This window comes from Oncorhynchus tshawytscha, linkage group LG04 (assembly GCF_018296145.1).
Source record: "Oncorhynchus tshawytscha isolate Ot180627B linkage group LG04, Otsh_v2.0, whole genome shotgun sequence".
NCBI lineage: Eukaryota > Metazoa > Chordata > Actinopteri > Salmoniformes > Salmonidae > Oncorhynchus > Oncorhynchus tshawytscha.
In genome coordinates this window covers 41,167,514-41,182,844 of record NC_056432.1, presented here as the reverse complement: position 1 = coordinate 41,182,844, position 15,331 = coordinate 41,167,514, and the positions used below count along the sequence as shown (strand labels likewise).

General features: G+C 41.7%; 1 protein-coding gene across 4 annotated transcripts in view; it reads right to left on the bottom strand.

Moving 5' to 3' along the window:
• Positions 1–542: 542 nt before the first annotated feature.
• Positions 543–15,331, bottom strand: part of LOC112248815 (F-box and leucine-rich repeat protein 17) — a 314,654-nt gene continuing 299,865 nt past the window's right edge. For 3 of the 4 annotated variants that reach the window (XM_042320746.1, XM_042320747.1, XM_042320745.1), the window contains one exon: positions 543–2,944. In XM_042320746.1, coding sequence (XP_042176680.1) covers positions 2,807–2,944 — 138 coding nt within the window. In that variant the 3' untranslated portion in view covers positions 543–2,806. The remainder of the gene's footprint in view (positions 2,945–15,331) is intronic. The other variant, XR_006083235.1, reaches the window with a different exon arrangement.

Below are 15,331 nucleotides of genomic sequence, written 5' to 3'. Positions count from 1 at the left end.
CCTCCGACATGAAACAAACACCTTGAACAGCGAAAAGAACACTTGAAAGGGACAATATCCTCCTCTTGATCGTCAAAGATGGGGGACATATTGAATGACAGCTTTTAGAGCTTTGAGAACGTCACCAGCGTGCTGGGAGGCAAGCTGACGCCTCATCTCAGATGCATGGCTGCTATGATGCTAACAAAGTGCTGACCTTGAAATCACAAGTTTCCCTGCAATGAGACAGAGACTGGTTGATTCAGATATGAGCGAACTGCTGAATATTCACAGTATCAAGGTATCACTCTCTGAGGAATGAATCTGGTACAGCTACTAGGTCTTGGCATGCAACTGTATATATGAACAGAGTGGATAGTTCCAGGATTTGAAAATCTACTTGGGTTATGCTTTATTTTAAAGTCCATTTGATGCTGAGGAGAACACTTCATGTAGCATGAGTTAAAGACTCATTTCAAATTTCACTTGGTTCTTTCTTCTATCAAGCAGAGAGCAAAGAATATGACATAAACAAGAGACAAAAAGAGAGAGAGAGAAAGAGAGAGCGCTTTAAGTAGTAGTGTTTTATTCATCTGTATGTAAATCCAGTTGTTTACTGATTGCTTTAACAAATCAGGGATCAAGAGTGCCAACATCAAGCAGAGAAAAAGAAAGTTAATGTTGAGATTACAAAACAAAACAAAAAACTGGTGGAGGGGGAACGAGGACTCGATCTGAAGTCAACAAGTCCTGACAAGGGATGTGTTCTTAATTGTCTCTAATCTCTACGTTTCTGTAAAAAATATTACAGTGCTACTTCCTATCCTAAGTTCAGAAAACTACTAGTGTATACAGTCGAGTGACGGCATCTAAAAAAAATGATTCCAGTTGGTTATCACCATAGAAAAATACCCTGGTTATTTGCTTATTGAACATACCATTGACAGATGAGGAACAGATGAGGGAGGGAGAGAAGAGAGTGAGAGAGAGCTCACCTATTATTTCCATAAAGGGCATGATTATACGTTCTGAGCCAGTATCTTAGATCCTATTGCTAACAAAGATATACTGTAAATGCATGGCTACACAACTAATTCTGAAAATATATGCTCAAACAAAACCAATATTGGGCTAAGTATAATCCTATAGTCGAGTATACATACTGTGGAAATCACTCAAATTCTCATACAGCCGAGCACAATCCCAAACCATTGATTATTACACCATACTAATGGTACAGTATACAACATCATCTTCAACTGAGAGAAAGATAAAAAATAAAAAAAACAATATCAGAGAAAGACATTACAAGTTCAGACCCATCTACGTTCATTTTTTCTTTTTTTTGTTGACATTAAGAACAACTTACAGACATCTTCAAGACACTGTTTCTGTCAGAAGAGTTGAAGTATTGAACCCTTCCTTCGGCCAGGTAAGTCATTGAGAAACAAATAGCATTTTACGAGGATGACTTTAAAAGTGTAGGTTTCCATCAGTGAAAGTAGAGAGTTTCTCTGATTTACTCGTGTTCAGTGCTGAGAAACTACTCCTTGGGAACATGCTGAGCCGTTCTGGATAGGCTGACTTTGCCCCTGACCACTGGTCCAGAGTCAGATATTGATTCATCTCCCTGATGGTTAAAGGTTGGGATAAGGGTTAGGATCATCTGCTATAGGTCCAGGGTTGCAACTTCTATGTTGAGCCCACTGAGTACTGTGACAGTAACCATGATTATGATTATTCAATGAAACCTGAACTGCACAAACCAATATCCAACACTGCTCCTGTGCCACACAAATGTCCATCAACTGTGTGAATGACATGACTAGATGAAACAAGAGCATATTAAGATTTGGAATGAAAATATACATTTTTAGTGAGCTGGAACAATGTTTCCTTGCAGTTCTCCCGTGCAGCTGGATTGAATCTCTCACCTGTAGCATTTTATCAGGGAGCCATAGCTATGGTCCATCAGATGGGGCTTAGATCCATATCGGGAACCTCATATTAGGTCGGGAGTTTACCCTGCCCATTTGAGCTCACCAGGGAAAAACTAGCCTATATCTTGGACCGGGAGTTCTTCCTGATCGGGTCACATGGTCAGAGAACCCTCGGGGCCTTAGAAACACGACACACGTATGAACATCCAACAGAAAAGGTAGAAACACGTCCAGTATGAAACGACATTGACTTCACAGTGATCAAAACATGTAGCCCTAATGGTCAACGAGACCAGAGTATAATGTTTTTTAACATGTTTAGAACAATGTTTCCTTGTTTTCAGTCGCTACTCCACATCCGCAAGTCTGCTATTGCATCCAGACTGGAGTCAGGGGGAAATGTAAGGCTCACAAAACTGCCAGCACAGCAAAAGTCAACCCTCAAACGACACCCTATCACCATGCACTGTAGCACTAGTTTTGACTACAGCCACATAGGGCTCTGGTCAAAAGAAGTGCACTATGGTTCTTTGATACACAAGCCTAAGACAGAGGTATACAGTGATATACAGTATGATTTGTCTATGACTTATGACTGACCTACAATGGAATCCAAAAAAGGTCCATAGATAAAATAAAATACATCTACAAAAATAAAAACAACCCAAAACTACAGACATCTTTCCAGAAGGTGAAAATGTGGATCAACCGGTTTGTTTAAATGAGTGTGAAGGTATTACTAAGTGTTTGTAGTAGTATGTTTGAAGTAAACATGATTGGCCATGTGGTGAGTTTTCACTTTGACTGTGCACACGCCTATGTCAGTGTGTGCGGCAATGTATACGCATGCGTGTGTGTGTGTGCGTAGGGGGGGGCTACAGCGGTGGCTATGAGGCGTTGGATGTGTTGGGGCTCCAGCCCATCTGATAGGCTCTCTCCAGGGTTCTCTTGCAGTCCTGCATCACCGTACTGAACACGATGTGAGGGTACTGCACCACCAGCCTCTCCACAGTCTCCTCGTTCACCTGTAAACACAACAGCAGAATAGAAAAACACATTAAAGGCACAATATGTTACTTTTTGTAGTAAGACGGCTGGTGATATTATTGACGCCTGAGGTGGCAGAGGACTAGACGTCATGATTCGCGTTAATCAAACAACATTTGTCTGTTCTCTTACGGTGGAGCCTCGATGCCAAGGAGGCAGTTGTGGCCTGACAGCCCAGTCCACCTGAGGCTTTAGTGTCTGGTGGTTAAGCAGCAGAGCATGTCTGTCTAAATGATCTCATGAGAGAACCAGAGGACGAGGAGAGAGAGAAAGAAAATAAGAGTTCCCAGATAGAGAGAGAGACAAGGAGAGAGGCAAAGAGAGTTCACTGAAAGAAACAGAGAGACAGAGAGAGTTCCCAGAGAGAGAGAGACAGACTGAAAGAGAGTGGGCGGAGAGACGGAAGACAAGCGTCTTCTTCTAATTAGTCCTCTTCATGCTCTAAAGGACAAGGGAATAACAAGTAGTCAAGCACCTTCCCAGCGGTTCCATCATGCAGGGTGTCACAGCTAGGCTGAGCCTGGCTGACAGTGAGCAGGCCTAGGAGGGCTCAGGACACAACAGGGGTGAAGGATGTTAACCACAACCCACCCTGCTGGTGTCTCACTCTGGCATCAGGACACTGTCCAAAGGAAATATGTGTAAACACACACTTCCATGAGAAGAAATACACACATGCACTCACACAAAACGTGCTTGCCTGGTCCGTAGCACTGCTGTTTTTCATCCTTCCCCTCTAATCAGGGTCTGATTCATACATGGGACACCAGGTGAGTGGAATCTCTGGACTGGCTCATCAATGACATTCATAGGGTTGCCAAATTCCAGTGACTTTCCCAGAATTCCCAGGTTTTCCAGAAATTCCGGTTGGAACATTCCCGGAATCAGGAGGGAATAAGCCGAAATCCGGAATCCCTCAACCAGGATTTCTGGAAAATTGATGGAAGCAACCCGAGACATTCAACCAACTAACTATCAGAGAAAAAAGAAAACCAGCAGTGTGAAACTTGGAGACTGGTTTTGACTCCCCACTGGTCTAGAAAAAGAATAGCAAAGGAAGAAGTGAAGATTCTGATGTGTTGTAGAGCAGGGGTTCTCAACCTTTTTTCCCCCCAGGGCCCACTTTTTCACATTAGCAAAATGTCACTCCACCCCCTCCCTTTTTAATATTGGTTATTGAGATATTATCTACACCACCGATATTATCTACACCACCAAAACATAGATTTTGTTTCATTCGAGAGGCGTAGGAAAATGTTGATTATTCCACGTAGTTTAACAAGACAAACACATTTTTAGGTTGGCTATTCAATTATGATTATAACAACAACAACAATAAATAAGTAAAATAAAGCCATGACCCGATTTCCCCAAATGTTATTCCGCTACCAAATATGTTTTATTATTATAATAGAATTTATTTGAACCCTCAATTTAAATATACAGTAGCAGTCAAACGTTTGCTTTATTTTGACTATTTTCTACATTGTAGAATATAGTGAAGACATCAAAACTCTGAAATAACACATATGGAATCATGTAGTAAACGAAAATAGCTTTGTACACTCTAGGCATTCTCTCAACCAACTTCACTTGGAATGCTTTTCAAACAGTCTTGAAGGAGTTCCCACATATGCTGAGCACTTGTTGGCTGCTTTTCCTTCACTCTTGCGGTCCAACAGCAGCCCAAATAGGTGTGTCCAAACTTTTGACTGGTACTGTACATATTCTCTTTTACAGAAGGTGAATAAATCAATTTATAGCAACAGAGTCACGCATTTTTTTCTCTATTATAACAAACCTAACACAATGTTACAATCTAATTGCTCGGTGGTAAGCGCTATAGGTCCAGAGCTGCGTCAGAAATAGTTTTGCTATTGTCCCAGCTGTTTATTAAAAGGGCTGTGTTCTGGTGAATAAAGTTGTATGTAGAGGGCTTGGCCACACACTGGCCAACCAAGGCGTTCCACGGCTTAATACACATTCTGTAAGTTATTGACGGTCTTTGCGTTGTAGTCAACTCCCAATTCGGTTGGGGGAAAATAATACTCTCATCCTAGTCCATTGTGGGTTGATTTTACAGTTAATTAAATAAGATGAAGGAAAAAGGAAACCGCACACTGCTCTTGATAGTATCACCGAGATTTAATAAGCTCACGGCCCTCATCAGAAGGCAAATAAGATTGCTCAGATGTGCGAGTGCCTTTTTTTTTTTTACAGTTTATTAAATAGCATAGGCTACAATAACGAGTGACAGCAAAAAACATCCAGTGTTTCCTCTATGTTTGGAGTGTTGACAGTCAACATTGTTGTAATTTGCGTCAACGAGTAAAGGGCTTCATGCAGCACACTTCTCCTCAAATAGAAAATACTAGGCTCCTGTAAATTGTATTGTACGTGTGAAGCACGTTCTCAATGAGAAAGATATAGCCTAGGCCTACCGTTGATACGATGCTATAGGACAGAAATATCTGAATAGCCTATGTTAGGAGGAGCAAGAGGCTGTCTTTGGAAATGGGTATAGATACCAGCCAAATGCTTTCTATAGAACAAACTTCACGTCAGGATAGGCAACCTACATGAATAATTCATGCATGTGTGTTATATTAAACATAGAGGGAGTCAAATGTAGGAAAGCGATAAACATTTCAGACCAACTACTAGTTGAATACGACATGGGAGAGATGGCGAATTTTGGCAAAGAAATTTATTTATACACTAATACACTTGAAACAAATAGCCAAACTGAAAACTGCAGACATTACTAGTGCCTCCCCCCGCGATCAAACTAGCAAGCAAGTTGCAGCAAAGAAGAATTGAGTGCGTGCGCATTCACGCAAAGGGGGGGTGGGGGCGGATCCTGGCAGGGGGGGAGCTTTTCGGCACAACACCGGCTTTACCAGGTCGAAATTGCAAACAACTACGCTGGCTGAACAGCAGCCGAAAATAGAACCCATTGTATAAGATTACTTCTCAAGCAAAGTCCGATTTCCTTGACTCCTCAAATTTAGAAGGTCGTAGCTCAGCTTTTGAATGACATGGAGATAAGCCAAATATATCCATGTATCAGAGATAAGTCTTTGTTGGGAACTCTACCCCTTTGTTTCTAGCCTAAAGCATTGTGGATTTATACGTCGTTATAGATCGGCATATACAATCATGAATTCGTTTTTTATTTTTTATTTTAAATGACCCCTTAAATAAAGGAAGGCCCCATGCCCTCCCCAGGTGACCCCTAGGTTGGGAACGCCTGTTGTAGAGGCTCATTAGAGAACTAAATGACAAGCATTTGATTGCTTTGATAACATATTATGTGCGCTATATTGTACTGAGGAGAATAGAACGATTCCCCCAACAAACTCGTTAATCAGGCCTTAATTACAATTACGAGGGATCTAAAAAATGGGCCTGTCAATGTGATGGGAGGCCATTACCTTCATTAATGCTAATTTAGTGCAGCGCTGTGTGCAGCGTAAACAGGCTTGACACAAAATGGCTCCCAATCAAAGCGCTGAATCATCCGCTAATTGCTAGTTGCTGCAACAATACAACTATTTAAGCCGTAACACTACCACTGTTTGATGTGTGTGTGTGAATGTATTTCATTGACCTGTGTTGTTCTGTTCAGATGATTGGTTTGTTTTGGTCTTGTTCTTTTACGCCTGTTCTGTCTTTTTGACTGTTTTTCCCTGTTAGGCAGAACCAATTAATACACATTGGAAAAAATTGAAAGGAAATAAGTTAACTCAGGATATTTATTTAGATTTATTCTGTTTGTGAGAAGTTTGAGTCTAAAACTTTATGATTTTTTTTACAAATGCCATATAAAGGCATATTTCCATGGGAGGTTTTGAGATCCTGCCACAGATGATGTGGACAATTACCTTTATATAGCAAATAATGTATAAAGGTAAAACATTGTTATTAAATAATGAATACACCTGGTCTGATGCACTAAAAACCCAATACAAGTACAAGTTTAAACACAAAGGGAGAAGGATAAAGCAAAGTGATGCATGACATATGAATTACTGCATCATTACAATCTTAGAGGATTTATGCCTGTCTTTTTTCAAAATAAATAAATCCCCTGTACCATCCTGAGCTCTTCACTGTCCCTTATAAAACAAAGCCGTGCCCTTTCCAAGACATGATGACATCACCACACCTGCTTGGTATTTACAACCATCACACACACACACACACACACACACACACACACACACACACACACACACACACTTTGTATTGTGAGCCAGAGTCTATGTAGAGACATGAAGGTCACTACTCAGCGCTTTGTGTCTGGGGGTGTTTTGACCAAACCCTGATGTACTATTCTGAAAGAGATCCATATGAAACTGTAGAGCCATAGTATGATAGAGCATATTGCAACAGGCTGGTGCTTTTCATCTTACACACAGATCTGAGATGGCAGCCACACATATTTGGAGCCAGGGCCTATACTTAGGATATTTTCCCCCAGTTTAACTTCAAAGATGCAGTTCCTGTGGATCTGAGGGGATCCTAATGTTGTCTGACATGACAAAGTGCTGTTGTCAGAGAGACAGAGAGACAGAGAGACAGAGACAGAGACAGAGAGAGAGAGAGAGAGAGAGAGAGAGAGAGAGAGAGAGAGAGAGAGAGAGAGAGAGAGAGAGAGAGAGAGAGAGAGAGAGAGAGAACGAGACACACACAGACACACAGAGGCAGGACAAAGACAGTCCTTTCCAATACCCTATTAAAACCCCCCTCGTTCATTTGGACAAAACAGATGCAACTCTTAATCAGTAACAAGTGAAAACGTTGAGTGAAAACATCGGGTAAATCACTTCCATTTCAAGTAAAGACTAGGATCTGTGAAATGAAGTCTCATCTCTTTTCCTGAACGAGTGTTCCTCAGACACCATGTCCCACCTATCTGTGATTTAGAGCTCAATAGTGTCTGTGTATCGACAACTGTTCCTTGGCGTTGCACCTCAGCCATCGTTCAGGGTAGCAGTGACTGGCCGGTGGTAAAGGTGACCTTTCAGAGAGTGCTGCCTTGCTGCTCCCCCTTTTACTGTCAGGGGTTTTAAGAGCCACTCTCACATGCAAATGTGCTCCATCACCATGTAAAATATACATTTACCGCCTGCACCGGGGCCTTTCGTGAGTAACCACGTCACTAAAACACCTTGTAAAGATGACAAAACGCTGGCGTGTGCGCACAGTGGCGTCCATGGGAAGAAGGGGCTCGTAAAATCGATAATCAGATACACAAGCAAAAGATGCATATCAGGGGACAAGGACGAGGAGCAGCCTGGTTGCCAGTCTTTTCCCCCTAATGTTGTTGTTGTCATGAGTGGGCTAAAGCAGACCCGGACCTGGCCACATGGAGTGATCCTGAGTCTACGGGACAATACGAGAAACAACTGTGGTGGACAAGGGAAAGGAGTACATGAATACCACGTACATGTTCTCTGGGACTCCCTTTAAACAGAGAGAACGTGGAACTCATGTTCCCAGATACAAGTTTTAAAAATACAAACTCACCTCAGTGCAGTAAAACAGGTCAGGTATCCAGAAGGAGGGAGAGTATTTAGGTGAAATAGAGTTTCATTTAACCAAATGTGCACTCAATCAGAGATGGACTACAACTCAAAACATCCTTCCATTCGAACTGTTCCTTACCACTCTCTCTGTAAACATCAAGAGAGACAAACACAGCCAACGCCAGAGCCTCTTTCCACTCCCATCCACAGAGTGCATCACTCACCTACTAAATACATTTGGGGGACAATGTTTCAATGTTTCAAAGGGCAGTTTAAGCAGCTGAGGAATGCTGTGCCTCAGATATCTCAGTAAAAGCAAGTTTAATAAACAGGCTGGGTTTAAACAGGCTGGATTTATAGTGGCCCTAAAAGTGCCTGCAGGAAAATCTGCAGTTGTAAAGTTCCTAAACGAGTGACTGGACGGACAGCAGATACTTCTCTGGCTCTGATAAGAGCTCTGAGGAGAGGGGAGGAGGGAGGAGGGAGTAAAAAGGAGAGGAGAACAGGGCGGAAGGCAACGAGTGTGAACAGAACAGACATGGTTGTGAAGGGCACATAAAGGGGGCATAACATGCTATGAAAAAGAGCGGGTATGTCGCCAGCAGATGGTCTTCGTACAGTGCCTTCAGAAAGTATTCACACCCCTCGACTTTTTTCCACATTTTGTTGTGTTACAGCCTGAGATTAAAATGGATTCAATTGAGATGCGTCACTGGCTTACACACAATACCCCATCATGTAAAAGTGGAATTATGTTTGAAGAAATGTTTACAAATGAATAAGAAATGAAAAGCTGGAATCTCTTGAGTCAATAAGTATTCAACCCCTTTGTGATGACAAGCCTAAATAAGTTCAGGGGTAAACATTTGCTTAATAACAAGAAACTCTATGGCAAGACGTTAAAATGGTTGTCGAGCAATGATTAACAACCAACTTGACAGAGCTTGAATTTTAGTATCGACTCGGGTGTGAATTCTTTACGTAAATGAGATATTTCTGTATTTTATTTTCAACACATTTCCTAAAATTTCTAAAAACATGTTTCTACTTTGTCATGATTGGGTATTGTGTGTAGATGGGTGAGACATTATTTTTAAAATACAGACTAACGCCACAAAAGTGGAATAAGTCAAGGGGTATGAATACTTTCTGAAGGGACTGCAATTCTGTAGCATCTGGTACCTAAAGAGAAACCAGTCCGGGTCTGGTTCTCGTTACCAGATAACATCCCTGAGCAATGACTCATTGAATCTCTCTCTCTCTCTCTCTCACACACACACACACACGCACGCACGCACGCACGCACGCAGACACCTATACAGCATCAGAGCGAGCGGCAGCCTCAGTGCCAGAGACAGAGGTAAAGCTCTGTGGGTCAGCACGGGGTTGGATCAGCTATGTTAGTAAACCCTCCACTCCATCATGTGTGCCAAACAGAACATGGGGAATGTGTTCAGGGCAACCCCAATTTCTCCCAGCATGCCTGGATTTTTTTTTTTTATCTACACAGGGAAGGAGGAATTTCCTGACCCCAGAGGGCAGAGACGGTCCCAGAGAAATAGATGGCTTTAACATCACTGAACACTACTAAAAAAAATTATAATCCTCTTTTAGTTTGATATATTTAGGAGTCAAACACCACACGCACACACACTCCTAGAGAAGATAGTGAATTTTTAAATAAATGGTCAACTCACCTAAATGGTCAACTAACTTAAAACAGAACATTATAATAGAATAATAGCTTTAGTGTTTACAATACAGGAAACGTTCCCTTCAACCTCAACGAGCACCCTGGAAAAGCGCTGTAAAACATGCAGGGGAATTTCCCCTAATCATAAGTAATATCACTTATATCAAATCAAACTACTTGTGTAAAATAAGTTCTGGTCCTGTCATTAAGTAACGGCTATATCATTTGTCATATGTTGTACTCGGGCGTAATAAGACTATCGGGATTGTATGTACTGTCCCCATGCTATTACTGGAGCCGAGGGATTAATACTGAACAATGTAAACGCAACACGCAACAATATCAAAGATTTTACGGAGTTACAGACCATATCAGGGAATCAGTCAATTGAAATAAATGAATTAGGCCTTAATCTATGGATTTCACGTGACTGGGAATACAGATATGCATCTGCTGGTCACGGATACTAAAAACAAAAAAACAAACATGGGCCTCAGGATCTCGTCACGGTTTCCCCGTGCATTCAAATTGCCATCGATAACATGCAATTAGGTTAGATGTCCTTAGCTTACGCCTGCCTATACCATAACCCCACAACATTTCAGAGAAATACAAAAAAATGTTTGTGCGTACAGAACAATTTCTGGGATCTTTTCTTTCAGCTCATGAAACATGGGACCAACACTTTACATGTTGCGTTTATATTTTTTTGTTCAGTGTAGATTATAAGATCTGGCAACAACAAGACAACGGTGACAGTCTACATACACTGGTTGTGACCAGCCATCAAATCAGCCTTCAATCATCATAGACTGTTCACATTGGAAGATGTTCAAAGATGTACTGTGCTTTTGGCCCTAAATAACAGATGTATCTAATGAAACATCTATCTAACCAGGAGAAACATGAAGATGTGCATTGGAGAGAGAAAAAGAAGAAGAAGGCATTTCATCAAAAGGGACAGTAGGCACATTGGTATTCTAAACATGTCACGAGCTCTTGAAACTCCTTCCTGATCCAGCCCTGTAGAGCCAGTGTACATTGGTTTTCCACATAGACTAGTATGGGTCAGAATAAGGCAATCCTAAAAGACCTGTTGACTGATGTAGGCTTCACTTGATCTCAACAGGCTGATCTTGCTTTTTTCCTGAGATGGGAAGAGATATAGTACAGTACCGCACAAATCTCCGGAAGCAAGCAGGAACAGATTCCAGAGCAGCTTACTGGATTCCAAGACATGAGGAATTCCATAAGGAAAGTGACAACAGGGCTATTGTGTTGGGGTTACAGTAGCCCAGAAAACGGCCCCTTTAACTGCCCCTGGAATCAACACAAGGACACCCTGACCCTGTCCCTTTAAAGGGACAACGTATTCTGAGATCTGGCAAATTAGGAATCAGTCTTAGTTAAGTAAAGCACTACACCTCTCGGTACACATCTCATGTGGTTCTGTTAACCTCCTCTGACTGGAGGGTAAATGCTGCAGGATGGGAGGAGGAGAGGAATACAGGAGGAGAAGAGGAGAAAAAAAAGGGGGATGAGGAGGATTTTATCAAACGGAATCAAATAAACTGAGCAGAATCTAAAACTTACACAACCTTGCTTGGTCTTGACTAGAATAGAAAGAGAGAGAGAGAGAGAGAGAGAGAGAGAGAGAGAGAGAGACAGACAGACAGACAGACAGACAGAGTGAAAGAGAGAGCGAGAATGTAAGTGAGAGAGCTAGAGACAGACAGAGAAACAGAGAGAGAGAGAGACACAGACAGACAGATAGACAGAGACACAGAGAGAGAGAGTGAAAGAGACAGAGAGACAGAGAGAGAGAGAGTGAAAGAGAGAGCGAGAATGAAAGTGAAAGAGCTAGAGAGAGATAGAGAGAGAGAGTGAAAGAGAGTGAAAATGAAAGTGAGAGAGCTAGAGAGAGTGTGAAAGAGACAGAGAGACAGAGACAGAGAGAGTGAAAGAGACAGAGAGACAGAGACAGAGAGAGTGAAAGAGAGAGAAAGTAAAAGAGAGTGAAAGAGAGAGAGACAGAGAGAGAGAGACAGAGAGAGAGAGAGAGAGAGTGAAAGAGAGAGTGAAAATGAAAGTGAGAGAGCTAGAGAGAGAGACAGAGAGAGAGTGAAAGAGTGAGAGTGAAAGAGACAGAGAGAGTGAAAGAGAGAGAAAGTGAAAGAGAGTGAAAGAGAGAGAGAGACCGAGAGCTAAAAGAGTATACACCAGTGTGTGTGTCTGCCTCCATACTTTCTCATTGAAGGGCACAGCTGAGATTCCTTTCACATTGTTAGTGGACTGTCTCTGTCTTTCACTCTTCTACCCTCTATCTCACTCTTGCTTTCTCTGCCACTTTCTCTCGCTCCTGCCCTTTAAAAGTGAGATGAAGAGATGATGAGGAGGAGGGGGGGGTTCAGTTAAGACCGCCGATCAATACCCCTTCACACGGCGGCATGAGATTTAAGATTACACCACTGACCACACACGGCAAATGACTCCATCACTTGGTGAACTTTGACCTTCAAGCCTAACCAAAGAGGAAAAGAGAGAACCAAGGCAGGGGGAGAGATGGAAGGGATGACAAGTCAATGTAATGATATCTTACCGACTTAGCTCTGATATTTTAGACCTTAGAAAAATAAACATACAATTTTCAGGACATTAATATAGTAGTGTATATTATATGAAAAGGTCAAGTAGGAAGTGGTCATTCTAGTAAAGTCCTTTAATTTCAGTTCACAAACACAGGTCATGTCATGATTCTTACTTCCTTCCATCTGAACTTGAAACTCTGTATGTAATAACAAGAACTGGCCAATAGGCTTGTTAGACCTCAAAATCTCTTTTCTGAAAAACTTCTTGAAACTTTACACATAACTCATCCTTTTCTCCGAGCCCAGAGTTTAGTCCCTAAACAATTACTGTAGTGTTTGTGTCTGCAAATTGCTCTGAATATCTGTCTCTAGTCATAACAGAGGTATGCATCAGCCGAGCATCCATATTGATTATGATGCCTGTGGTTTTAACAAGGTCCATGTGGTCCCTCAATGGGAGAACACCATGCATCGCTCTGTCCACCTCTCCCTCTCTTGGCCATTAACATAACTCATTATGCTTGCGACCACTGTTACTTGAGAGCAATGTCATTATTTTCCCGGTCCTGGTTCACGCTGATTCAGTGAGTTTGCCGTCGTTCTGTTTCAGCACCAGAGATATCTGTTTTCCCCCTCTTAACTAAGGAGAGGAGAGGTACAGTAAAGCTGTGTAAACAAATATTCTAATAAAAACATTCCTATTAGGAACACATGGATGGAATCCCTTAGATGGTACATCAACAGTCTTGGGTGTGTTGGTTGGCTGTGAAAATCCCGGGCGCCTGTTTGATTCGCTGGCTAGTCAAAGCAGTCGTGAATGTTATTGCTAAAGGAGAAAGACACTGCAACGTTCGCAACAACAACAAAGAAAGTCCATGAAACAGTGTGTGTTACTCAACTGCAAAATAGACAAGGGGCTGGGAAGTAGTTATGCGAAGTGATGACTCATAACCCGCAGTCCCCGCGGTTATATCTGTGGGGCGGGCGGGCGGGTTTAGGGTCATGACATAGTGTGGACGAAGGGCGGGTGGGTGGCAGGCGTTTGGAATAAAGAAATAACCAATGCATAAAACATTTGCGATTCATATCTATAGGCTACATTTAGGTTTTCCTTTCCAATTCTATCTGGCTTTAGGGCTCCCGAGTGGCACGGCGGTCGAAGGCACTGCATCTCAGTGCAAGAGGCGTCACTATAGTACCTTGGTTCGAATCCGGGCTGTATCACATCCGGCCGTGATTGGGAGTCCCACGGGGCGGCACACAATTGGCCCAGTGTCGTCCGGGTTTGGCCGGGGTAGGCCGCCATTGTAAATAAGAATTTGTTCTTAACTGACTAGTTAAATAAACGGTTCAATAAAGAAAATGTAGTATCAAATACACGCCAAATGCTTTTGGGAACTTGGGCAGAAAAGTTCACGTAGATCCAATGAGGCAAAAAGGACAATGTCAGAGTTGAATTAAATAGAGAGGCGCTATACAAATTTGACAGTCACAAGATGGGGACTTCAAAATGGCACGTCAAGGGAACTGTACCGTTCATATGGGTTAAATGGAACAGTAAAGCTAAATGAAATCTGGACACTGACTATAGGTCTATAACCTCTCACATAGCCTAATGTAATATTAACTCCTGTAGAATGAAGCATTTCTTAGAGTAAAACTATACACCAAATGTACATTTTGATTCAGGAACAGGAGTGGAGAAATATCATTTCTTTCTTTTAGCATCTTGAGAGAATGAATGTACAGGTAGGGACCATCTGCAAAGGTGATATCTTGATTAGCATCATACAAGCTGATAGTATTTCAATCACATAAAACATGCATCCAAACTGAACTGAAATCTTAATTAAATAAATTTTGGGTCATTTTAACAGATTTTTTCCCCCAAAACTGGTAACTTTGATAAATGTACAAAAAAAATTCTTCCCAGTTTTTTTTTGTTTTGTTATTGCAATTTCTCTCCGGTCTCTAAACGTCTTTAAAACATAAGATAAGTACATTTCACACCAGTTGACCTTTTCCCACATTTAAAAGTTATTACATTGAGATTGTGTCACCGGCCTACACACAATACCCCATAATGTCAAAGTGGAATTATGTTTGTAGAAATGTTTGCTAAGTAATAAAAACTTTAAAGCTGAAATGTCTTGAGTCAATAAGTATCTAATCCCTTTGCTATGGCAAGCCTAAATATTTGCTTAACAAAGTCACATAATAAGATGCATGGACTCAATGTGAAATAATAGTGTTTAACATGATTTTTTGAATGACTACCTTATCTCTGTACCCCACACTATTATCTGCAAGGTCCCTCAGCCGGGCAATTCATTTCAAACACAGATTCAACCACAAAGACCAGGGAGGATTTCCAATGCCTCGCAAAAGAAAGGTAGTTATTGGTAGATTGGTCGAAATAACAATAGCAGATATTGAATATCCCTTTGAGCATGGTGAAGTTATTAATTACACTTTGTATGGTGCATCAATACACCCAGTCACTACAAAGATACAGGCGTCCTTCCTAACTCAGTTGCCGGAGAGAAAGAAAAC